This window comes from Lipophrys pholis, assembly GCF_963383615.2.
Source record: "Lipophrys pholis genome assembly, chromosome: 20".
Lineage (NCBI taxonomy): Eukaryota > Metazoa > Chordata > Actinopteri > Blenniiformes > Blenniidae > Lipophrys > Lipophrys pholis.
Genome location: NC_137648.1, coordinates 18,455,392 through 18,482,805, shown reverse-complemented (window position 1 = coordinate 18,482,805; position 27,414 = coordinate 18,455,392). Strand labels below are relative to the sequence as shown.

Genomic DNA, 27,414 nt, shown 5'->3' with positions numbered 1-27,414 from the left:
TTTGCAGGCAACTAGCAAAGTTTTCCATAGATACAGGTTATCTATGCAAGTATCAGGCTTTTATTTTAAAGGCACTGTGAAATTAACCTGTGCATCAGTGAAAAACCATATGGCTGAGTTTGGAGATATCAATAGTGAAGGAAAGTGACATACAGTCCCACCTAGGCCTAAAAAAGTGTCACATTTTGTCAAAACTATGTTTCTTTTTTAAAGAACTACAAATCTGATGTTTATCCACCCAACAGTATATCACTGTATATAACATAAAAGTGAGAATTCCATCATTATGTTCACTTATAGACTCCAGTGCAGCTGTAAATCAACACACTCAAAGCTGTCCACTTCTGATGGGATCACACAAGAAGAAAAGGAATGACAGGAAACAGGGGCTCAAAAGGCTCCAACACATGTCGATGGAGTCGGGACAGAGCAGCATTGTGTCTTTACGAGTCTCTGAGGGCCGCGGAGGCCCGCCACATGTGGTAAGTGTGTTCCGCCGTTTCCTCCCCGGCTTCAGGTGGAGTAAATAAATGTCCTCTTCAGCCCTTCCTGTTGGTTTTCAACAGCAAATGTTGGTTCAATGCCTCGTTGCTAACCCAGACGTTGTATACATTGAGATGTGTGTGCACCATGCAGGGGCTCCCCAACAGGCACTATCACAGAAACCCACGGCATACCTGTGTATACATTGCCAGATGCAATCAACAGGATGCCCGACATGTATGAAGTGACCCAAATGAGGCGTATCCTGCCGCCGCCGGGTGATCGTGGTGCATCTTTTTGGGAAAGAAAATAAACCGTCATAAAGAAATCAGACCCCCATTCGTCCTCTCATGGAGTAGTGCGAGTACGTAAAAGGTCGCAAGAGCTAACGGCGCTGAATACAGATGCTTATATTCTGCTGCTACTGTTATCATAATCTTACCAGTGGCAGCTTGTCTGGTTTGTTGGCTCAACCCCCCCACCACCCTGGTTTTTTATTTATTTATTTTTTGATATTTTCTCCTTGATCCTTTAACCAAGCAAACCTGCAGCAGCTCACCAGTGATTAGCCAGCTATCTTCGCGGAACACTTCACCGCTGAATTTCACAGTGCGTACGCGCACCGTCTGCACGGTCACACGCCGGCAGGGCGGCGGTTTTTTAAAAAGTGCGGCGCTGATTGATTTCTCATTCCAATCCCCTTGTTATTTCAAGAGATTGAAAAGTTTACTTTGAAGATCTTTCAGGGTCACGGGGGGCATCCTTCATTTCTGCTCCATTTGTTACTAATGCACGCTCATGGCGAGTGCGAGCGCTTCCACATTATCCGTGGCAGCTATAGATCCTGTGTCAGAGTCAGATAAGCTAAAAGGTCAGCCGTTAGCCGGCGGCGTTGGGTTTCCAGGAGCAATAACCGTGCTGCGCGTCTTTAAAACGCCGTTGTCTTTCCCTTTTTGCAGAAGTGTGCCAATAAATAAACAAGCACCAATCTTATAAATGCTGCAACGTACTTAGAGGGACACGCTAATATGTGTGCTTACGGGCGGCATCAGGCAGTAAAACCAAACTTTACTGTTTTCAACAAATGTGTAGAAGGTCAAGAGCTCCCTGCTTTGCAGGAACCCAAGATTCATTTTACTGCTCAGACTTTCAGAAGAGGTGGGCTATTTTTCTTTTTTTTTTGATTACTATGACAAATCTTTAATGCCCGGAAAAGCATAAACAGAGTTACGACTGAGCGGATACAAGTAAAACTCAATTCGCTTGATCAAAAGAAGTAATTCCATCCAGCGAAGGACAACAGAGGACAAAATTCATTAAAAGAAAACACAGGCCCGGATTCACCAGAACAAGAGAATGATGGAGTGTTTCAGACTTTGTGGATAAAACTCAATCAACCCCGGCACAGATTCCATGTAAATTTGGGTTTGTGAGGCTTAAGCGTGAAGCCTGCCAGCGGCGGACACGCGGAAGCCGCGGGAGCACGAGAGTCGACACAATGGGATCGCAAGGAAGGGTTGCACAGAACGCAACAGTTCCGAGGGAACGCAAATGACATCTGCTGTACTCAGAAACGGGGAATTATCCCCCTGCTTGGTATTCCGCGCCACCATCCCGTTCGCCATTGTTTCTCGCCGGCGCGGTGAATCGGTGAGAGGAGCACGGAGACAAAGAGAACGGAGGAGTGGAGATAGGACAGAGAGAGAGAGAGAGAGAGAGAGAGAGAGAGAGAGAGAGAGAGAGAGAGAGAGAGAGAGAGTTTGCCCGTAGACCCGACTGTCTCGAACCTGCCTTTGTTTCCATCGGAAGCAGCCGCGGCTCTCCTGGGAGAGTTTGACGGACAGCTCTCTGTATGCCGCTCTATTATGTGATTCCTATCACACAACAGAAGCCTCGGTGCTCTGCTCCTCATCTCCCTCTTATTCACAGGGATGAAAATACATATTCCCCCATTGCATTCAGACATGAGTTTTGCCACTCCCCACACGTCTGGAGGAGAAATGAAAATCATCAAAATGAGGCAAAGAAAGACAATCAAACCATAACGAGGTGGAGGAGAAATGTTGGTCGCGGCTGCAGACACAGCTGTCTGACTTACTACTTCCCCCGAATTAAAGGTAAGGGCGGTTAATAGGAAAAGATCCATTGCCATTAAACGTTAAAGGGGAGGTATGGCAAACTCCATGAATAAATCAGGAGCCGTTATTACAGGAACAGGAGCTCATAGTATAATTAGAGCAGCTAAAACTATGCTTTACGGCCATTATTCACCACAGGCCCTTACATGTAAAGATCTGTGTACAGACGGGGGCTCCATTACACATAATTTATTCAGAGAGCCGGGCCTTTAAGCAGGGCGGTAAAAGGGTAATTATGTTAAAAATAGCCTCCGAGGTGGTCGGACGAAGGCCACGTCCAAGTATCCCTGTGGAAGTGAGGCGTCCCTGGGTCGGAAACGCTATTATGTCTCTGCCAGTTGCGGATCATTAGCGCGACGGCAGGACGTCCTCCGCACGCTGAACATGTCTCACCAAGGATTCGCGATGACTTCCGCCGAGTTCGTCTTAATCAGAAGCGCAGACGAGATTTACCTCGTTCATTTTCAGAAGACACCGACTCTCAAGCCAAACCTGGCAACCGAAGGCCTCAGCCAACTATCTGCTGGTCTGTAATTTACCACCACTGGTCAAACTTGAGACCGGATCAGTTTTCAGAGTTTGATCAATGGGCCTCACCTGCACAGATGTTGGCATATTTGCTCAATTAACTATTGCTTACTCACCATCAGTGGTTTCCAATGCTGCTCATTGGCGATCCCTGCTCTGGTAGATTTGGATGTGTGCACGCTCCACGTCATTAATTCAAATGGTATGCTATCAGGCTAATGCCGGTTTGAACACATATAATTCATTGGAATTGGATTTCTTAAAGTGGGACCATCTTTTTTTTACAGGTCGATGGAACATTGAGGCCTTTACACTCATGACTGACACCTGTTTGAAAAGCAGGAAAATACTTTCCTGATTGTGTGAACTTACATTCCAAAAACTTTATCGGAGAACCAAACAACACATATTGTTTTTGGGGAAGTGTCCACATTGATGTGACACTCAAAGTCGAATCATTACCTCAAATAAAAAAATAAAAAAATAAATACATGAATGAATAATTAAAAAAGTGGAAGTCTATACCTGTCCGGATGAAGGCCCCGTTTACACGACAACATTTTCACGTGAAAACAGAAAACCATAGATGCATTTTCAGTTCCACTACAACTGTGCTCAGACTCACTGAAAATGCAACTTTTTGAAAATGGTTCCTAAGGTGGAACTTTTCAAATATGGCCTGACTTCATCTCTATTGAAACGGGGTGAAGAGGAACTTTTTGAAAATGCTTCGACTACCATGGGAACCAGGTAAAATGCAAACGGTCTCCCTGTAAACGAAGAAAAGCTTTTCTACTCCCGTGCATGCGCACCATGGCCATAGTAAATAGCTCTTCTGCACATGCTCAGTAGATGGACAATGAGAACAATGTTTGCCTCCAGAGTTTCATGACTCCCATTCCATAGTCCCCTGAAACTTGGCAGTTTAATAGTTGACAGTCACCGTTATAGCAATCCAACTTCATTGTGAATGACGTGTACATGCCATTGTTAACGTTTATAAGGTATTGTTCTCTGCTTATGTCTGGTTTCATTACAATAACAACAGCACCCACGAGTGGTCACACATTAAAACTACATAATTTTCAGCGTTTCTGTCATTTTGCGTTTTCACTTGAAGCATCGTCGTGTGCCAAAATGTCAAGAGGCTGCAACGTTACACTGAGCTTCTTTCGGTTTTATTTTACAGTCAAAATATCACAAAGTAAACGGGTTACCTTTTGCAGCTTTACTACACATATGGGAAGCACAAACGTGTGATACTGGATTCAGCGGGATTATGTGCTCAGCTGTGTACACTAGCATGTAAACACTGCAACAACTTAAGTGATCAACACAGTTCAATGTTTTTTACATGGTGTCCACCAATAGTTTACACATTTCCTGAAACAGGCGACAGGCTTTTCTCCTTGTGCTGTACTTAGGGAAACAAGTTCGAATGTACTTTTAGCGTGTAACTTATTCTTGCTGCTGTGATCCGTAGTAGAGCTACAAACACTCAGGTGTCTGATCTTTCTGCCAAAAGCAGCTCAGGGTAACGTTTGGATCATTTCCCCATTGTCACCAAGCAACAATAGAGTTAACAATGGAAAGAACATTAACATGTTTACTGTAATTACAGTTGACGAGCACTTGACTTCTGTTACAACTTCCCTGTGCCAGTAACAATGCACCTTAGCAATAGGGGACTGTTGTTGGCTTTGTCATTTGTTTTCATGGACAAACACAATAATGCAAATCACAGTAATCTGAAAATAATCCAACTTGAATAATTGTCATCTGCTCTCCTTTACCTGATGGACACTCATATGTAGCATCGTTACTCGAACCCTTGACTCCTCCATCACTGACTGTCCCTGACCTTTTCCAGCCGCCTCTATAAAGGTTTTTCCATCTGGGAAATTAAGGCCCTTTCAAAAACAGCCATGCCCGCAAATCCACAGAAACACACCGCCGAGGTATTCCAGTCATGTCAAGCCGCTGCCACCATCTCTCCACTGTTGGCCTCCATTTCCCATGGCTCCACACGCAGTGGAGCGTAGGTAAAACACAAGAAGCAAAAGCACAATGGCCTCTTTAGTGACTGTCGAGTGATGGGGAGGCCAATCAGGCGAAGGCACACACACACACACACACACACACACACACACACACACACACACACACACACACACACACACACACACACACACACACACAACATATAACGCTCGCACAGACACACACGACTGTATCCAGGGAAGAAAACGGCACCGGGCTCTCCCACCGAGGCTGAAGCAGACGCTGCCTCCTCTCGGATCACTGGCTAATCATAACAGATAACGGCCAACTGTCTTCCTCACGGAGCCCAGAGCCCTGCAGACATCCTGCAGGTCCAGGCCGCTGTGCTCTACCTTCTACGTCCAACATCGGAAAGTTCGCTTCAAAGTGAACCCAGACCAACCAAACTCTCTAACAACTCTGCTGTTCAGGAAAATGAAGCAATTTCATGGAGATAAAAAGTACTTTCCATAATGTTCCTTGCGTTGGAAATGTAATTGGACATTAGAGAGGATAGGACGTGGATAGGATGGACAGGAAGTGTTGATAACTCTTTGATGGTGTTCTAATCATTCCTAATGGACATTTTATCAATGGGCTTAATCAAAAGAGCTTCCTAATTGTTCCAAAGTGGAGTCAGCAATTATTTGTGAATTTGATGGCTTGCAAGCAATTTTTTGATGTTGTTGTTTTTTGTTCGTCTGGCTGGTGCCCCACTCTCGGGATAATCTGGTGCCATTGATCTCCTACAAATCTCCATTATCTCTGGATGATTTCTTAGTTATCAAGATCCCCGTGAGTGCGGGAGTGTTGCTAGATGTAATTCAGAACAACGCTCCCCTCCACCTCCACCAGGCCCAATTGAGTTTGTGAAATATCCCGCCTCACACAAATCTTTGCCAATATAAAATCATAATCCATCAGCGAGGAATACCACGGCGTTCGGATGGTTGAGGGAAATAACAAACTTGTTCCTCTCATAATAACTCCTGTAAGTGACATGGGTTCCCAGAAGAAAAATGTTCCCGTCAATACATGAAAGCGGGAGACGGGAGAGTGGAAAATGAAAGCCACATATTGAGATTTGCTACGTATCTCATGTCATGTAAGCTCCATTTATCTCAAAGGCACACACTGCAGTAGGAGTGATTATTTTAATGAAATTATTACATCAAAGGCACACAATAAAAAGTGGCCCCGGGGTGACGTATAATAGAGTTCAACACCAAATGAGTGGAGAAACGTGGTGGCACCGTTTACCCCTCAGCTCTCTCGTCGCCACACTGTCGGACGTTTGTCTTGAGAGGCAGCGGCTGTAAGGAAACCTCTCCGCGTTCCGGTAACATGTTAACAAAGACGTCCTGTGCAATCGAGCTAATGCCTCTTAATAGGTAATCTGGTCCTGGACGTGACTCCCCACGGGGCCATGTTTTATTTTGTCACTAGGTATCTGTGTCAGTCCTTTTAATCGTGTCCCAGGTGCCCCTAAATCACATCAGCTGGCAGATTTCATGACTTAAAAAAAAAAAGAAAATCATCATTATTGAAATATGCTAAACTGGCCCGACACCCCGCAGTTTCAATCCCATTTAAACGAGGAACAAGATTGAGCGAGGGGAAGAAAAGGAGCTTTGCCCTTGTAAGCCCCGTGATGGACGGGCTCTCGCAAGATCTGTTCTGCTTAGATCGCTGCATCTGTCCTTCACCTTCGGAATCAGTCTTTTTCTGCTTCCCATGTGCTGAACACCACGCAAAACACAAGGCTCCGACCGCTCAGGCTTGTTTGTGCTCTTTTTAACGGGAGCAGACGAGATTACTGATGGCGCTCGAGCCAACCTGAGGCAAGCAGGCATGCCGAAACCGGCTCGATACGCTATCAACGTTATTACGATCAACCGTGGGGATTGTCAATAACAAAGGCGGTCCTGCTTTCGCCACAACCAGCTCATAACCCGTCATTATTTGATGTGTGATCTTGGCCCCTTTGGATGCATGTGGAGGGAGCATGTTATTCGAGGTAATTGCGGCGCGATCAAAAGGTTTTTTTTTTCATATTGCCGAGAGGGAGGTGCGCGGCGGTGAATTGTGACTTGGCAACTAATGCGGGAAACCTTTGCCATTGTGCTCGTTCTGCGCCCGCGAATGATTGAAGAAAACACTCATTACTCCAAGAGGTGTGGAGGCGGTGGAGGGAGCCAAGCAAAGCAATGAAGTGGCATTTGCAATAGATAGATGTTTGTTGCCAGTTGGCCTCTTCAGCGTCTCTGCAATTGATCCATCATAGTCAGGGTGTTTTGAACTTTACTTGGAGTGCATTAGAGTGCACTTACTCCATTAAATTAACACAGAATGAGCTGCTACCTGAGTCCCAGGCACTAATTGGGAACTAATATACTAAAAACAAAAAAACAGACTGATGTGCGAGCCAGCATGGCTATTTATAACCTTATCCACTTTACTACCACATAACCCTACGATCACCCCGACTGTATTTTAGGAGTTCATTCTACTTCTGTGACATCTGGACAGCTGTAGTGTGGCTAATTGATTCTAAAATCGTTCAAGTCCTGTATTAGATACGACACACTAATACTTTATAGTTGTCACATTACAACATTAAACTACATATGTTGAATTCCTCAAGTTGTTTGTTAAGCTTTTGATGTCCCTTGTAGTTGAATTCACAATCGTACTGACTCAGGTGACGTTTACGCAACGTTTCAGCTGAAAATGCATTATTTTCTGTTTTCGTTTCTGAAAAGTTTCACGTTTACACCGCAACGTTTTGAAAAAGATGTCTGTTCATAAGGAGATAACAGAAAAGCTGAAAAAGATGTAGTTGTCACGCCAGGCCACAAGTTGGCGCTGTTGTTTGTTGTTAATTTGTTGTAATAAGACTACACGCAAATGCAGTTTCCGAAACGTTTCACCTTTACACGGCAATGTTTTGAAAACTACGTCAGTTGATACGGAAACAACAGAAAATGTAGTTTCAATTTTGGACCACTCGTGGGCACTGTTGACTTTTAGTAGGGAAACCACAAACACGAAAGTTTTGGGTTTTCACTTGAAAACAGTGTTGTTGTCTCCACAATCGAAAGGCTCTTACATCTTATTGGCAGATACCTTCAGTCAGACTTATGAAAAACTCAAAAAAGTACTCTGAAAATGTATTCATGTGTGTGAAATTATTTCCATCAAAGGCAAATATGCAAGAGTTGGCTTGAGTCCAAGAATGACACCCACAAAGTTGTTTTGACGTAAATATTTGTTACAGGTGTTAGACATTACAGACGACTTACCGAGATCCATGCTTTTGGACTTGCGGGTCTTGATGATATCCAGGTGAGCGGCGTTCTCGTACTGCTTAATGCGCTTTTCCGAAATACTCTGGCGTCCGAACCCCTCCCTCTGGAACGAGCCGTCAGCATCCGCATCAGGACTCAGTGAACTGCAGGTTCATGGAGAAAGCAGAAAGAGAAAGATGGAACATCGTTTGAGGCGTGTTGATCTGGATATTATCAAATTAACAATAAGCATCAGCTCCGACAGCTGAAGAGGAATGGCGATGGGAAGTAGGAAAAGTGGATCAAATGAATCAACCCATGAATATTCAGGCTTTTTTAGTTTGAAGCACAAAAGCAGTGAACGTTGATTGACATTCGATACCCACACAACACACACACACGCACACACACACACGCGCACACACACGCACACACACGGTCAGTTTCAATCTTTCATTTCAATGACTGTTCTAATTAAGGCTCTCCACTTCTGCCCGGCAGTTTAAAGGAATGCAGCACCACCCGAGTGAAGAAGCTCTGGGCTCAGACGTGTGACACTGCTGTGAGGTCGGGCTGCTTTGGGGTCACGGCCACTCAATAACCCCCCCACCCCTCCTCCTGCACGTCTGGAGCAGTGGCGGGCCCAACCCTGCAGAGTTGCACTCCCTTTGAGATCCTCTATCTATGTCTGGATCTTAATTGAAAATCGGATGGGTGTTGGAGGGGTTGAGGCTGGAGAGAGGGGGACAGTTGGATTTGCATGCAAAAAGGTGCATTTACAATCAAGGTGAGGGAGGCGGGAGGGGAGGGGAGGGGACGCGGCTGGGATTGCTGATGTGTCGTTTGTTCTTTCAGGTTCATCGGTTACAGCCAGCGCCGAATACATGAAATTTCAAATAGGAAAAGCTTCTCTAATCTCATGTTTACGTTCTAGAGAGTTAGAGAAAGGAGACGAGCACTTAGTAACGTCTCCTCCTGGAAGGCGACTCTCCTTCAAGCAACCTTGGAAATTTGCAACGCGGCGCTACAGACCTGCTGGCACTTGTTTGCATGTAACCAGTTCTTATTTAGGTTGTCAACCCCGTTTAACAAAAGAGCTGCGTCGGGTGTCAGGGAGGGGGCTCCGACGTCAACGTGTCACTTTGCCGTCGACCACACCTGACAATCCCAACTAAGATCAGACCGCCTCGCAGGACCAACTCCAGATGAGACAGGAAGAGAGGGAGGTGGAGCAGGAAGAGAGCGATGACAGCACAGATGTATTATTCATTTATTCATCATCCTTTGCTTTTCATCCCCCCCCCCCCCCCCCCCGCCTCTCATCATTCTGAGCTCACACACACAAAAAAAGAAAGCCTGCCCTCTATTTTTCTGCCTCCGCAAATGTCATCTGTCGGAGCGTGACTGAGACGACGCGGGCGAGAAAGGACGCGTTTTCAACCTGAATGTAGATTTTATTCACTCTTGGCGCCTTTATGCTTCGGGGGGGGGGGGGGGTCCATGCACATGAAGCCAGCAAGTGGGATGGAGCACAGTGCTGTCACTCAGCTATGGAGGACTGATGATTGAAAATGATTGAGAGACGAATTTACGGAACAAGAGGATCTAGATCAGTGGTGCCAAACCCGTTTTAGTTCAGGGGCCACATTTAGCTCAGTTTCATCTTGAGTAGGCTGGACCGGTAAAATACTTCATAACAACTTTTAGATTTAGAATTGTAAAGTTTTTATTTGTTTTTGTGTCCAGTACAAGTTACGAAAAAGGTTTTTTTTGCAAAATGTTTCGCAATTATTTGCAAAAAGTTTCGACATCTCAACAGAAAGCGAATTTTAATGAAAGTTTCTGGTGCAAAATTCAGTGAAAAGTCAAAAGAAACTTTTGTTTTAACAGCTAGATATTCTGAGCAAAGAAATGTTGAGAAAGCCTCTTCCAATTTTTTCCGCTTGGCCTCTGGTTTACTTTGTTGCATGCAGGGCGATGATTAAACACCTGATGTGGAGATACAGAGACACTCAGATGGGAAAATACAATTCTGTTGCTTTCCAAGGGAGCGGTACCTGCTGCCGAGGCTGACGCCTCCAGTCTCTGTGGTCGCTACTATAACAATTTAAAAAGGTGGCAATCACCGGTGGCCCAATAATTGCCGTCTTCTTCACAAGTCAATGATATCACTCTAGTCAGGAGTGGCAAAGCACATCACAGATCATATGACATTCTAAAGATCATTTGCCATTGTTATGTGTTTTATCTATAGTAGTGCAAAAGACACTCCAGTAACATATATTTTTTAAAAATGACTGAAAAATGCAGCAGAAACATTTGACCCAACATTTCAACTGAAAATTTGTGTTTGCATGGCAAGGATAACGGCAGAAATGCTGAAAACAATGTAGTTTTCATGTAGGGCCTCTAGTGGGTGCTGTTGTTTGTTTTTGGAATGAAACCACACACACATGCACTCAAAGAACGTTATGTTATAAATATTACTAATGAGAGCTCACAGACATTTTAATGTATAGACGACAAAGCTGGATTGTCATTACGGTGACTGTCAAAATAAAAGTACCAAGTCCCAGGAGAATATGGACTGAGAGTCATGACACTCTGGAGGAAAACGTTGCTCTTATTGTTTAGCTACTGAGCATTTGCAGAACAACCAGCGTTTTCAGTGTCTCTGACAACTGTTGTCGTGTAAACAGACCCCCAAAACGCAAAGACAGTTTTCTGTTTTCCTTTGAAAACGTTGTGATGTAAACAAATCCTCAGTCTGCAATGATGGAAATATGTCAAAACACACAACGTTTCACCGCCTGCTGCACATCTGGGTGGATATCTGCAGACCTTTATTCGTCTCCATGTTGAAGTGTTGTTTAAACGTACTTTGTAAGCTTTGCAATGCTTGAATAATCTTCCAACATGGTTACGACTACTACACACACATTCACAGCCGATGCAGTCCATTAATGGAAATAGCGACGTCGATTACAGATTGTTTTCATTCTCTCGTGGCTATCAACGTTCCCACAGGCCTTTTGTTATGAGATACTGCCTGAACCTGAAAAGTCTAATGATTAAGTTCACTTCAGCTGCCTGAGTAAGAAAAAGTGAGGCCATTGGAAATACCATCTCTCACAAAACCTGTGGAAAAATGATTATGTCCACCTTAGTCTCAGAAGAGTTTTATAATCAAAAGAACGGCACAACGTCATCCCTCGCGCCTCTGGCCTACCTGTAATAGTGGGCCAAGTCTATTTGTATAACACATTCCCTCATCTCTCCTTCTTTAACCAGAATTTAAAAGCAATTTCCTCCATCCTGAGCAGATGCTCTCCTCCCTGTTCGAAGCGACCCCCACCCCCCCACCCCCCCTCCACATCATCTAAAATTAACCAGCGCTGAGGATTGCTCACAGGCACATCCACAGCTTTAACTTGCATTTTGCATCAGCTTGTTCCTGTCTCCGCTCGCAAGAACTTAAATGTGTCAAACTGCACATCGGCCTCATTGCTAAGTGGCGTTCGCTAAAAGCCCAGCGTGCTCACAATTACCCTGGTGACATGTACTTTTTACCCCCCCTCGAATACCCTTAAGAATGAAGTCAAACAATCAAATCTCAGATTCTTCAACTTTGAGAAGAGTTGGATGTGATCTGGGGGGGAGGAGCAAGAGGTGGAGAGCAACACCCCCGCAAGGTGCTTTCGGAAATGGCCCATCTGGGGTTTGAGGCGGGGGTAGATTCAGATGACTGCACCAGTGGGCAGCTGGGTCGGGAAGCTCGAGTTGCCTTCAATCACTTTGTGGGGAGAAGTTGCCAACATGTACAGAAGCAGCTTTCAGGTATAAAATACCCATCCATCCATGAATCTATCCTGGATACTGATCTTTACATCTTGCATACCCATTTTATCCAAGTTAAAGTGACAAAGGCTGGAGTCGATTCCAGCTTATGCATACAGAGACTCATACCCGTTATGTATAACTAACAAGGATGGGAGGAATTGTGGCAGGAAGGCAGAAAAAAACCCCACTTAGACTGTGTTTACAAAATGTTTTCAAGCGAAATCGGATAACCTCCGTTGCATTTTGGGGGTCCATTTAAACAGTAATGGTGCTCTGAGCAAACTTTTCAAAAACAGCGCCCAAGGTGGAACTTTTTGAAAATGCTCCGACTCCGTCTCCAAGGAAATGGAGGGAAACACAGATCATACATATACACAGCACGGTTGTTTGACCTTTTTTTTTAAATTATACTGCCTGTGTTTTGTTCTGTCTTGTATTGGTTTTGATGTTCTCAACTCTGTGAGCTGAACATGTTTTAAAAGGCGCCTATACATAAAATGTATTATCATTTTATTATTATTGAAAATGCTCTGTTTCTGTGGAAACAGGGAAAAATGCACTCTTCTCACCGTATTAACAATCCAACTTGGCCGTCTGTCCACTAGAATGTCCGTGTTCTCCCATTGTTAATGTTTATGGCGTATTGTTGTGGGCCAACATGCTCACTACATAGTTTCCAGAGTTTCTGCCATTTCTGTGTTATAAAGACATTGTTTTCAAAAGGTTACCAGGTAAACACAAACCCTATCTGAAACCATAACATGAAAATGATGCGTTTTCACATGCTTTAGGTGCAGGAAGTAGGTGCAGCTCAGAATGCAGCCAGGCTCTCCGCTGATCTCTACATTAATGGTGTGAAATTATCACATGGAGGAAAATCCAGACTTTTTTGTTGCATCTTGGGACAATTTGTCCAACGTGATATTTGCCACATGACGACTTTATACGGTCTCGTTTAGTTACTTGTGCGAATCACCGGACTTGCAGGATAGGAAAATAAAACGCCTCCATCAGTGCCACGCGGAGGAGCAGCTGCACCTGTGATTTGCTTTAATCTCCTTTTAATTGTGATGAAGTTGCGCAGGGAGACACGTGAAAGGGAAGGGAGATCAATTGAGACCTCTTTGTCCGTTTGCCGACTGCTTCGTGGAGTTGACTCTCCGTCTGCTGGGCGGACGATGTAATTGAGTTTGGCTGGTCTCTCTACATCGGACCAATGTGTTGCTGTGTTGGCATCGCTCCTGCTGAGCTTCAGCTGCACCCCCCGTCACAATGACGAGAACCTAGAGCTGCTCACAGTGACGGGGGTTGGGGTGGGGTTACAAAAGTGAGAACGTTCATGACACGCCGGCGGCGACCCTGCACCGCTGAGGCAATGCTAAATATTCATAAAGCTGGAGGGGACTAATTGAATTTAGGGGGAAAAAAAATATTCCAAGTGTACATTGTGATTCCAAGTACGCAAAATGTCAAATAATACAGGACGCAATGTTTGGCATCAAATATATTATTTTCATTCTATTGAAAGGAAGAGAACTGACAAAGTCATACATCTCCAAAAGGTCGAGACAAGACCATATTTACCATTGTATAAACTCAAAAATGAAGAGACTTTATTGAGTTTTGTGAGAGGAATTAGGCCCATTTCTTCTCTAATACTCTTCTCTAAGAGGTTTTCTTCTGTAATGTTTCAAGTATTTTCAATTACTTGTCCACCTTTTGCTTCAAATTATTTTTTGTTATGCAATGAAAGAAAAAGAAAGTCTCATTTCTAACATCCGATATGTTCTTTTTTTGAATAAACTATGAGTTTTCGACAAATCATTACATCTGGTATTTATTCAAACTTTACTCGTCGTCCTTTCTAGAAATTGGACTGAGTGTGTGTGAGTGTGTGTGTGTGTGTGTGTGTGTGTGTGTGTGTGTGTGTGTGTGTGTGTGTGTGTGTGTGTGTGTGTGTGTGTGTTTAAGAGTGGCGCAAAGAGTCACCTGCTTGCATGAAAATTTCAAGTGTGTGTGTGTGTGTGTGTGTGTGTGTGTGTGTGTGTGTGTGTGTGTGTGTGTGTGTGTGTGTGTGTGTGTGTGTGTGTGTGTGTGTGTGTGTGTGTGTGCAGGGCTGTTTGCATTTATATGCAGTTATGCTGATGGCTTGATGGGAAAAATGTGTGCTTAATAGAACACTTGTGATTCTTAGTTACTCTGCTGATGATAGAGACTATTAGGGAGTCAACTGAAGTAGGCAGCCTCCCTGCAAAGTTTGTTTGTTCGTGTCTGTGCGGACCTTTTCCACTTTATATGTTAATTTGTGAAATTGTTTACCAGCCAATGTGTATCTAAACACTCGTGAGACCGAAAGCACGTGTGCCGCACGTTGTATTTGTGTGTGCGTGAGCGTGGGGGGGTTGGGGGGGCACGGTGAATGTGTATGTTTGTCTGGAGTCCTTTTCCATCTCTGCTGGTTGACAGACTGTGTCAGAGCTGCCTGGGAAATGATGTTTCCACCTGTGACAACTCGCAGAGATAGAGGAGGACGCAGTCTGGTTCTCTCTTCACCTCCCTCCATCCCTCTCTTCCTCCCTCTGTCCTCTACCACCTTAATGAGAATTGACATCTATCCTCCACTCTGTCAGCCTCATCCGGATTGAGGTCCAGACCTGGAGGAGCAGTGCAGCGGCAGTAGACTTACATCAGGTGAGTTGTCACAGTGCCCCTAGTGGTTAAACTATGACTCCATTGTAGAATCTGTACTTTAATTGGGGACAGGGATTCTACCCTCTGGATGGATTGGATGGATGGACAGGCCATCTCTGCCCAGAGTTCACACGTCCTTCCTGAGGCGTGAATTTTAGGTTCAATTTGTGACTGATTGGCCGTATGAGTGATTGTGTGTCGGAGATCCTGTCTGTCTTCTTACGTTTCTCTACCTTCTGCCCAATGTCAGCGAGAACAAGTAACATACTGTTGATGGACAGGTGGGTATTTTTAGCTTTTGTCTGGTGCAGGGGAGTGAAACATGAGGCCAGTGGGCTCCAGTCTGGACTGTCAAACTACCAAGCAAATGGTAAAAATTTCAAAGAAAAAGCAGTGGACTTTTAGACTACAACAAAGAATAACTTTTTAATTTAGACTTTAAAGGTTATTAAGGTAAGATTAAACTGGGCTGTATGTGGCTGCTGAACTAAACCGTGTTTGGCTCTCCTGATCTAGTTTGTGGAGGATGGGGTCAAATTGATTTTCAGAAATGGAACCTTGAAACTTTTCAAAAACTCTTAGATTTGTCCCTTGCATTCTCTCTGACTTTCTTAGGGGCCAGTTTGTCAAATGTGAAGACCACCAGCCAAATTCCTGTCATCACAATTGACTTTTGAGCACTGTGACGCTACATGGGTCCTGTTTTTTTGTGAACGACGCCAGAGAAGCTCTCTCTGCACATGCAAAACATTTTCTCTGGGTACTTCTGTTTCCCTCATTCAATTTAAGGTATACCTTAAATTTCAGGTGTGAATGTGTGGTACATGGGGAATCCTGCCTTTGCCTTTTGATAGCTGGGATTAACTCCAGTACGGCACTTCAGGAAATCCAATATTAAAATGACGAGAGTGATGGGTAAAGACAAAGACAAATGTCCACTTTAGAGAATCTGTGACAGTGTTTTCCTCAACACATGATATATGACTCATAACGAGGAATATTCATGAGGTTTAATCCCATAATACACACACCTTGAACCCACTGGTTTTCTATAAAACAGTCTCACCATAAATAAACTATAACAGGACAAATTATCAAAAATACATGGTAGCATACGTTTCTTTTACCAGAACTTGCATGTACCTGGCTACTTTAAAAAGCAGTAGGAATGTAATGAGGTGGGCTGCCGAGCAGTGGTGATAGCAGTGGTATGCAGATGCTAATGGGAGGATGTACGCCACAGGCGAGGTGGAAGTCGTTAGTTCCTGCCTCTCTGTGATGCCGTGCCACGCTTCCTATTCTTCAGACTCCTGCTGCAGAAAGCTCACCCCGGGCTTCTCCCTGCATTCCAGCGCCAAATGTTAAGAGCGCCGCGCTGTCACCCACTGCCCTGGAGGGAAGTGCACGTTCACCGCCGCAACTGGAGCTGAAAGAAAAGGTGACTTCGCCACAAATTCTTTCAACTGGAGCTCCCGTTTCTCCAATAACGGTTACAAAAAAAACCGCACCAAAAACCAGCTGCGCTCTTTGGCAATTATGTGGGAAAACTGTGAACTTCTGCTCGCGTACTACCGTGCAATTACACGGAAACCTGCAGCGTGCCGAGCGTTAAGTCAGATTCGTAATTACAGGCGGCCGAGCTGATAAACTGTAGTAAAAAAAAAAGAGAAAGAAATACACTTGTCATCTCATGTAATACACTGGCCATAAAAGTGAAAGTGGTTTTCTTTATAGTGGCTCTAAGTATGAGCATCCAAATGAGCAATACGAAGAGAAAAAGAAAAGACATTGAATCACAGTGGGCTCAGCGACACGCAGCACGAGGAAGCATAAAGGTGTTGTTGTTGGACTCCGTTCTCGCTCCGAGGCTCGTGTTCAAAGCCAAGACGCTTTCCTTCAATCCTCGTGGAGCTCGTACAAAACTTCCCCTGCGCACGGAGACTTGTGATGCGTTTTCTTTTTTAGCTTTTTGAAAGTTGTTATTTCTGCCTCTGAAGGACGAGGTTGATGGCATCTCAGAAAGCATTTTGACAAAGCACCAAGGGGATGACTGTTGTGAAAGGGGAAATCTTCACACAGGCGTGGGCGATGATGCAGAGGAGTCAAAATGAAAGCTTAAAGTTTCCCCCGGTGTTACCGTCTCTCGGAGCTTCAGAAGGTGCTAGAAAGCTCATCTTTGGGAAACGGAGGTCCCCGTTTACACAACAACGCTTTCAGTGAAATCATAGTTGTGTTTTCGTCTCTGAAAAGTTTCACATTTTAAAAGGTAACATTTTGAAAATGAAGACCGTTTACGCAGCGACGTCAGAACACTATGCAATTCTCATGTTGAGCCACTAGTGGCCGTTGTCGTTTGCTTTTGTAATAAACCACACATACATGTGCACAGAGAACAATACGCTACGGACATTAATAATGGGAGAACACGGACATTCGTGAGGCCAGACGATCAAGTTGGACTGCTATTCTGGGTGACTTTCAACAATCAAACTTAATAAAGTCCCAGGAGAATATGGCCTGAGAGTCATGACCCCCTGGCGGTCGCCATTGTGGTTATTGTTGATCTACTCTCACATGTGAAGATCAACTCTTCAATACGGCAGCGACAGTAGCAGCGTTTCAGAAGGGTTTAGCTTTTCCCTGTTTTCAAGGAGATGGAGAGTTTTGAAAAAGTTATGTTTTCCCCAATTTGGATCAATTTGAAAAAGTTTCACCTTAGGAGCTGTTTTACAAAAGTTGCATTTTCAGTGACTCTGAGAACTGTTATGTAAACTAACATTTAAAATAGAACAGGAATTTTCCATTTTCACTTTATTTATTGATTTATTTATCAATCACTCCCTTTCAGTTCCCAGAAGAACAGACTTGGATCTGATCTGGCGTTGGGTAACACACTCGTGGGAGTAAAGAAGAACTCAGTCTGGACTGGAACCTAAGAGCGTTGACACACCCTGCAACTGGCCTGCGTCAAATCCTGGGATGAAAACCAGGTGGAAACTCGAAACATTCCTCCTACATCTCCGAAGGGCCTGCTCCGACCGCAGCTGCCTTAAGTGCACACTAAATTCCTCCGACACCCTTCCACACTCAAGTCCAGAGAGGAAAGAAGGAAAGAAAAGACCTTTCATCTTCTCATTTATCCAGATTATTCTGCGAAAACCCACCGTATCAGGCGGCCCATCGCGTCTGTTACACTGTAAATCACCTCGACGTGCCTCTTCCTGTTTGGCTTCGGACTCTAAACTAATGAAGCAGGAGGCTCGGGGAATCATTATGGCGGGTCGGGACCCTACTCTCAAATGAACTTAGCGCAGATATGCGGAGTAATAATTTACGACCTTTATTTATCCTGCGAAAGCTGTCAGGACGACACATGCTGGTTTCCATCAGCGCTCTGAATCACTTTCACACACTCTTTCATGACTCAACCAATGCAAACACAGGCTCCAGCAGCTGGCTGAGATATCCCCGCGTTAGACACAAACCCAGGGTTTCTCCTTGGATGCCCCGTGTGGGATTACGTGGTGGCAGGAACAGACTTGAACTGGCAACCGTCGACAGCGACTCAAGATTAATACTCCCATTAGTCAGCTGATTAAACATGAGTAGTATTCATATAAATCCCAATAAAAACCGTCTGTGATGCAACAGTGACAAGTAACCAAGTGTACCCACTCCCTAGCATTCTAATACACAAGGCTGTAATATTTACAATCCAATGTGTGTTTATTTGCCAAAGAGACGTGATCCAATGATTGTTTTTATAACAACTTGAAAGCAAAACAGGCCTCTGGGCTGAATCTTGAAATGCAGCCATACTGATAAGCTCCAACATTATTGCTGCTCTTATCACTACTTATTAACTTTTAGGTGTGATTTATTGTTCCTTTCTTTTTTCTTTCTTTGGCATTTCGTTTTTAATTATGCTGCAGCCTTTTCCTTCCTTGTGCTCCACGACGTATAAAGACGGAGCAGAGAGGCGGCACTGGAAACACAGATTGTTTAAAATTTTGTAAAACTAAAGGACAGCGAGAGCCTGATGTAATAAAAATAATTACTCACAGCTATGAGACTGCTTGTTGACGATACGGTGGTGCAGTGGTTAGGACTCCCACCTGACATAAATAATGTTCCCGGTTTGAGTCCATGTTTGAACATTGGTTTTCCATGGGTAATCGAGTTTATTCCCACAGTCCAAAAAACGTGCTGATGGATGGATGGGTGCCCCACAGTGATTATGATACAAAACTCAGTATTAAACAGGTCCCAGGTCTCTATACTTAAATATTTCAGTATCAATAACCTACAATATGTTCTTCTGTTCTTATTACATTTTATTTAATTTTCGGACTATTTTTGATTAAGCTTGATTTCATTCAAGAAACTTTGCTTGTTACTGTCAGTGAGTACCATTGTGTATGGAGTGGATACGTTTGTTTGTTTGTTTGAAGGCACACAGGGGAGTAGACAAGCTGCAGTGGAAACAGTGAAAGTAGATGCAAGTTCAGAGAAATTGCAAACAACTATACTTGTTTTGTTTTCTTTATAGAAATTGAGTGAGTTATGTGCACAAATGTTATCTGTAAACAAAAAAAACAACCCACTATATTTCAACCTGCTCTCTGAGCAGCCTTCCAGCAAAGCTGCCTCAGTGAACACCTTAAGCACGAGGCGAAATACAAGCTGTCGGGATGTAAGCTAAATATCATTAAACATGAGACTAACAGCTTCCCACCCAGAGACTAAAATAAACACAGAACGGAGAGACGCAAGTAACTGTTACATTTAAAACGTGCAATTATATTCCTGCTATCAATTCTTTAAAAAAAAAAAAAAAAAGATCTATCTGAAAATCCAGGACCGATAAATCAATACATGCGGTCGTATCAATAAAATGTAAATGATCCTGATTCCCAGTCTCCACGCAGAGCCGTGCACACACACACACACACACACACACACACACACACACACACACACACACACACACACACACACACACACACACACACACACACACACACACACACACACACACAAGCAGATATATTATTAGCTCTGGATGTCAGGATGAAGAAAGTAGGTCACTTCGTGTCTCCTGACTGCGTGTCTGAGATGGGATTTCTGCCTCCAAAACAACCATTTATCTCCGGGCCCGACCCATTAACACAACAACCCGCGAGCCGGATCGTTCACGTAGAGAGCCGGAGAGGCGAGCCGGAGAGAGAGGCGGCGAGTTGCGGAGGAAAAATAAGTGTAGTTCAATAAGTGAGAGTAGATTATGAAAACAAAATTAATTCCAGTTTGGTTTGTCGGTAATATCGCTGTGAATAAGCAGCGCCAGATGCTAAAATGGCCTTTTGATTACTCCTAAATGAACACGGGGAAGTAGGCTGGTGATGAAATTAAATTGTAAAACTAAACAGCAGCATTATTTTTTATCTACGTGCTCAGCAGTTGAAAATGGAAAATTTGTTTAGTTCTGGAATGTAGGAGGGAAAAAAAAAGAAAGAAAGAAAAAAAGGACATTGAAATACACAGAGTTTACTAGTTGGTTGTTCTCCACTCTGGGTGTCAAACACATTTTATTTCATGGGACACTTACAACTCAATATCATCTTGAGTGGACTGGACCGGGAAAATAGTGAAATAGTAACTTGTAGACGTCAGCGGACAAAAAAGAGCCACTAATGCCGATTTACACTGACTAGCAATCACCGCAAATTGATTTTTAACTTTTAAAACGAGGAGATAGTTAATAAAGATACTTTTGCTGACATTTCATCACATTTTTCACTGTTTGTCTTTTTTTTTTTTTTGTGAACCTGTGTTAGCAGTTTGATTGTTTTAACTATTGTGGCTGTTTAAATAGTTTTTAAGTTTTATTTTTTTAATTTTAATTGTTTTTATTTTAGCTGTTAAAGGAGTTTTGACTCTTTGGGATATTTAGGCTGTTTTCTTTTTGAAATGGGCTTCAGCTATTTTAGCTGCTTTACACATTTTAACTTTTCAAACCTTTTTAGCCGTTTTCGTTGTTTCACTTCTGTAGGATAGAAAAGTCCCTTTGAGAATTTGGTGTGCAAATAAAATATACCAAAAACTGGAGGGGAAGTGTCAAGGAGCCGTTATGAGCCACATGTGGCTCCAGAGTCGTGGGATGCAGACCCCTTGTGTATCTGATCAAATCAAATAATTATGACTACGATCTCAACATGAAACCAAATTTAATGAAACATTTTGGTGCAAAATACAGTAAAACATCCCCAAAACTCCTCATATAGTCTTTGCGTTATTTATTTTTTTCGTCAAACCAGGGCTGGGCAAAACAAATCCATTCAATCAATTTATCGAATTTGTAGCTGAAAAAGATTTTATTTTTGCAAATTCCAGTTATTTATCCCCCCACAGTTTTTCGGCATTTCCGTTCTACCATTCCTTGTCGATTTCCGGAGTTGCTGTTGCACTTTAGCTTAAACCTGGGTGAAATTTGAATTCGTTGAATGACTGAGCCTCATTTACTTTTTATTTTGTGATTGTTTATATACATTTTAACTCGGACAATCACAACAATAAAGATGCTCTTTTTTGAAAATATATCTGATGTCTGGAGTCATTTTTAAGTGAATTGACAAAGAAAATCAAATCAAAAACACAAATTTTTCTTTAAAAAAAAATCATACGTTTTTTTTTGGGGGGGGGGGAGGGGCAAATCGCCAGGCCCACTACAAGCTCACCCTGACAGCGTTGAGACTAGTTTGATAACAACGAGGTAACTATCTTTCATGGCAGCATCACTGATATCTCAGCTCGGGTCTCAATGTGTTGTGTCTCTTCAAATAATCAATGTTTGGATTATTTACAATCTTGCTTGGTGGTTATGTGGGCCGGATTGACGCTTCTTGTGGGCCGGTTTTTGGCCCACGGGCCTCACGTTTGCCACCCCTTGGGGGAATACGGTCGAGGTGTGGAGCCATGGCCTTGGCGAGGCGTCTCTCCGGCGAGGAAGCGAGGCTGCATAATGCCGGAGGGGCCAAAAGGTGAGACTTCCACCGCTCGGCGCAATACATATTCAGAACCCACAGCGCCCGGGCTGCACCGTTGCGAGAGCTTAATTAAAAAAGAACAGTTCCCCTACAGGGCGAGGCCGGATGGCCCACCTCCACCCCTCTCCAGGCTGGCTCCGGAGCTCTGCTGGCGCCGTGAGTGAGCGCGGCGTGACGTTACGGGCGCTCGAAAGAGGAAAACGAGAAAAGTCGGCGAGACTCATGATACGTTTAAGCAGCTGTTGAGTAAAGGAGAGTGTGTGCATGTGTGTGTCTTGGAAGGCATGAATTATTTAGGATAACCTTGGGCAGTAGTGTATGGCACGCTCCAGCCTTGTGCGCATGCGTGGTCGGTGTGTATCTGCATGTGTGTGTGTGTGTGTGTGTGTGTGTGTGTGTGTGTGTGTGTGTGTGTGTGTGTGTGTGTTTTAGCCATATGCTGTGGACGTAATCCACTACGACAAACCTCTGACATCACGTGAACAAGAGGCACGCTGAGCAAATCCACTCATTCATAATAAATGAGAGAGACAGAGAGAGAAAGAGAGAGAGAGAGAAAGAGAAAGGGGGGTGGGTGGAGAGTCTCTGGGGAAAATAACATAAAAACACTAAAAAAAGAAATAAATACAGCGGGCATCTCTATTTGTGGCAGCCAGTAGGGAAAAGGAAAACCTTCAAAACCCGGGGCTTCTCTCACCACAGCCACGTGACTTTAAGTAGCCAATCAGGAAAAAAACATACAAGGTTTGTGGATTTACATAAAACAGAAAAGAAGTAAATTAATAGAATTACTAGTGGATTTCAAGCCTCACCTGTTGCTTAGATATGAAATAAGACATTCAACCAATGAAAAGAGAGTTACAATCCACTTTTTACCCCCAAATATATGAAAATAGATCAGTACGCTGCTTTGAAAAAGGTCTTCAAGGTTGCTTGCCAATTGTTTTCAGTTGGTACAGCTGGACTGCAGACACAAGAGAGCTGAAATGTGCCTTAAAAAGGTGTAGAACTCAGAGATTCTTTCCCGAACACTTTACTGCTGCTGATTCATTATTTATCAAACCTGCACGCTGATGTTTAAGATTCCCAAAATAGCCTTGAAGCAAGATAATGTCACTTTCCCAAAGCAATTGACACAAACACTTTATTTTGTACTTAACGGTGTCATAGTAAGCTTTAAATTTGAAGTTTCTCTGTTGCGACGCAGAGTTATGTGTTCCCTCCAGACAATGTGTGTGTCTGCCGGGTCCTTTTCTCTCTTCCTGACTCCCAATCTTAACTGAAACATCAGAACGTCTCCTCCTCTGACTCTGGTCCTGCAGGTTTCTTCCTGTTAAAAGGCAGTTTTTCCTTTTTCCTCTACTTGCTCAAGTGGAACTGTTGTTTTTCTCTATAAAACTGCCTGTCTTGTATTTGCCGGCACGGAAATAAAATTGAACTGATTCACAGTCCCTCAGCGATAAATGAGGAAAAAGGAAGTAACAGAAATGCCCTATTTTTTTATCTTTTTTTAAAAATTCTAGTAAAAACTGAAAGAAAAAAAAAATGTAAATATGTGGATTTATAAATCAAGACACACAATTCTTCCCCAGCTGCACGTATAGAAACCAGCTGGCCCACACCTCCTGTAATCGCTGCCCCGCTCCCTTCCCGTTTGAAGTCCATCCCGTTCTAAATTATTCAGACGCCTCCACTGCAAAGTGAGGCCAAGCTGCTGCCTACCACTCGTTCTGATCCGGCAGCTCGTGGATCCAGGGCGCCGGGTTTTCCCCCACGAAGCCCATGTCGTCGTGGGAACTGGAGGACGACCGGTCGGAGAGGTGGGCAGGAAGCAGCGGCGGCCGGTCGTCTTCGATCATCACGATGTCGTCCTGCGGCATGTTCACCGTGGGGGAGAGCTGGAAGTGACCTGGCAGACGACAAGAGGAAGGACACATCGAAATCAAAACACTTTATATTCTTTGTACTGGCTTATTTTAAACGAGAACCTTTAAAACTTCACTAATATTCACTTTCAAGGTGGAAAACATGGACTGAAATACCACACAATCTTTTTTTTCTTTTTCTAAATGCTCTCATGGGAAAGTTGACACAAAAAAGCCAACATTTAATTGCTGCTTTGTGTGAAGAGAAGTGACGCAATCTTGTATTTTCCTGGTTGTTTATGTCATACATACTAGAGTTTTGGGGGATTTTAATTCTTTCTAAAACTGTATAACAGAAACAACTTTTTGTTTGACAAATCCTGCTCTGCCATGTCCAAGACGACCACCTACAGTAAATAATGACAATTACGTGGCGATATTACTGTAAGCCAAGCAATAACTGCAGGAATTCCTTCTGGAGTCACGTCTGAAGCCTCAACTTTGAATACATCTTTTTTTAATGCAATCAGAGCAATATGGTATTCATTGTAACTGTCAAACATCCAGCAGAACCAACTTGTGCGCAGTTCAAACTAAATAAAACTTCAAAGCCCCCCCCAAAAAAAATGAACGCCCCCTTTATTCACCAGGTGGAAGTGCTGCAACTCACTGCGGTCAGAAGACGGCAGACATTAATCGATGCCACTTTTCAGGCGACAACAGAAAACCTTTGTTGCATTTTGGACATCTGTTCACACGACAAAGTTGCGTAAAGCCACTGAAAGCACAACTTTACAATACACAAACAACAGCACCAACTAGTGGCCCAACGTCAAAACTACTATTTTTATCCCCCCCCCCCCCCCCCGGCTTTTCCTGCCTTTGCTGTGTAAAACAGACACCATTCCAAAAACATTGTGAAACGTTCCTTTCCTTTCACGTTGTCGTGTAAACACGAGTCAGAAAATCAGTACACTACAAACAAATGTTGCAATTTATGGTTATAAGTCGTCCAGTCAAGTTCCATGAAAACTGAGATTTTAGCTGTCGTGTAACATGAAACACAACCATAAAAACAACAAACAAGACATTTGGGAGATATTTTAATGTGCAGCCATTAAGGTTGACAGAAGAATGTGCACACGGCCTGTTCAGAGTTGGACAATCGTCTGAGAGCTGATAAGAAAAGATTAAATTTACCGCACACTTTTCTCCCGGTCCACCATTACCTGGATGGAGCTGTGTGCAGGTAACTTTTACTACAAATGACAGACCAATGAAACAGCAATATAAAATGTTCTTATCAGGAGATGCCCGGAGGACGCAGACTTTTTCTCAAAAACAGTAAATCGCAGTGCTTATCGGGGACAATTTTACAATGCGATAAGAGCACATGCTCCGAGTGGCAGCGGGCACATGATGATCTGGGAAAAAGACGAGGGGGAAAAATCACGAGACAAAAAAGCGACCCAGTGTTTTCTGTCTGGAATGTCCAATTTCTCAGAGAAAGAAAGTCGTGGGCCTGCTGAGTTTATCCAGTCTCCTTCACGGTCCTCCAAGGACGAGCAGAGGAGGAAGAAGAGCTCCCCCTGATCTGTATTCCGTCCCGGCTGACCCTCCCCGCTGAGGACTTCTTTTGAATCGCTCCTCAGTCAAAGTCAATGGGGAGCGAGCCGGCACTCACCGCCAAGGGCAGCAGAAGGGTTGTTCAACGCCATGAGAAGTGGCGTCGCAATACCGCGGTGGCGGATCCACCCCGAAAGCTGATCAGACTCGAAAAATGGGTTCAAAGATGAGCGACCTGAATTCACACACACACCTGCTTTCCATTAGACGAAAGTTTTCAGAGACTTCCTGTGGCGCTTTGCTTTTGTTTCCATTATCGCAGAACTTTTCTTTTTTTTTCTAATTTAATAGCTGAGGAGCGATTGTGTGTAATCACTAACAGCAGACAACAATATTTACTCTGGCAGGATCCCAAGTACAATGGGAGAGTCGTTTAATTCCACCGGGGCCCGGCGCATGATGAATGCGCCTGGCGGAAGAAAATCTGAGCGCCAATCAACGCCACAATGAGCTGTACAGTTTAGTTTAGGCGTTTGTAATTTGAGGGAAGAAGAAAGGGACTATGAAAACATTGCAGAAAATGTGCTTTGACTACATTATTTCTCACTCACGTCAGAGTTTTTCTAAACGGTACGTGGCAAAAATATCGATTCATTATACATTACTGCGACAGCAAATGGACAGAATAATCTAACCTACTGGCTTCATTTCCAACTATGATACGACTGATGTCCCGTCATTAAATAAAAATTAAAGCAAAATCCTAAAAGCCTCTCGATGGATGTGCCCAGTTGTTAATTGATTCTTTGGAAAGCCTCCATCCTTTTGTGTTCTTCGGAGCTGGTTTGATGGCTGCCAGCGCTGCACAGGTGAAATGAAGGCCGTTTCTCAGCCGGGCAGCGAGACAGAGAGCCGCACCTAATTGAATTCACCCGGTACTGTAAATCGGCGGGAGAGGAGTAATGGCGGTGATAAACCCCGGGAAGTCAGTTAGCCTGAGCTAAACCGATCACTTTTAAAGCGGATGGGAGTTCAATTACAGCGACACATTCATCAGGTATCTTGTTAATTAAGTGTTGAAAAAAAATAACTAATGAAAAACAATTAGCCTGACGTGTATTTTGGTATAAGCAGTAAAAACATTTTTTAAAAGTGACAATTTCTGAGGTAACAACGTCTGACGAAGAGCAATGAATGGCAGCCAAGCAACTTTCCATGACTAAACTGACCTCACACGCTCTCCTCCAGTGATCAGTGTGTATAAAACCTGATTTTCAAGGGGCAGAAATATAAGGTTTATGCTGTGATTAATTTCTTACCCACAGGTAGCATAATAACAAAAACTTACCCCAAACCCCAACAACAACAGCAAAACATGACTTCTATTAACAAGCCAAACTATGTGCCGCCTAATAAACGTCATCTCTGACTTTTTTAGTTTTTCCAAAGTTGTACTTCTGACCTCAGGATGGCGTCTTTTCTAGCTTATAAATTCTGAAAATACCTTGCAGTTCGGAGCACTTAGGGAAGTGGAACACATTATATAAATCAATGTATTTAAATATGTAGCCTGTTGTAACAAGCATCGTGTTAGATATGTGATGCACCACGGTGGCAACATGCATGGCAAGTCGTCTTACAAGGCTTTTGTCACAGCGTCACTCAGTTTAACCTTTTCAGTGAAACGTTCGGCCCCAATTAAACGCCCCCTCCATGACAGAACAAGAGACGAATGGCGGCTCCTTTCCAACCCAGAAGTTTCTGTCTTCCTCGGACCCAGCTGGAATAAACCAACAACAGATTTCTTGAAACCGTCCCAATGTTTCTCCTGGTGCGGTTGCGTCATGTGTTCGAGTGTAATGACGCGTCGTCTATCAGAGGGCGCTTTCAACAACTGCTTTAAACTTGCAACTATATTCTTACACGGCTCTTA

At 43.7% G+C, this 27,414-nt stretch overlaps 1 protein-coding gene across 1 annotated transcript in view; it reads right to left on the bottom strand.

Annotated features, from left to right (window-relative positions):
- Positions 1-27,414, bottom strand: part of LOC308125596 (partitioning defective 3 homolog) — a gene marked incomplete at its 5' end in the record, with an annotated part of 413,756 nt that overhangs the window by 132,775 nt on the left and 253,567 nt on the right. Inside the window, 2 exons of the mRNA XM_080489471.1 lie at positions 8,492-8,640; positions 23,773-23,959. Of these exons, the coding sequence (XP_080345597.1) occupies positions 8,492-8,640; positions 23,773-23,959 (336 nt within the window). The remainder of the gene's footprint in view (positions 1-8,491; positions 8,641-23,772; positions 23,960-27,414) is intronic.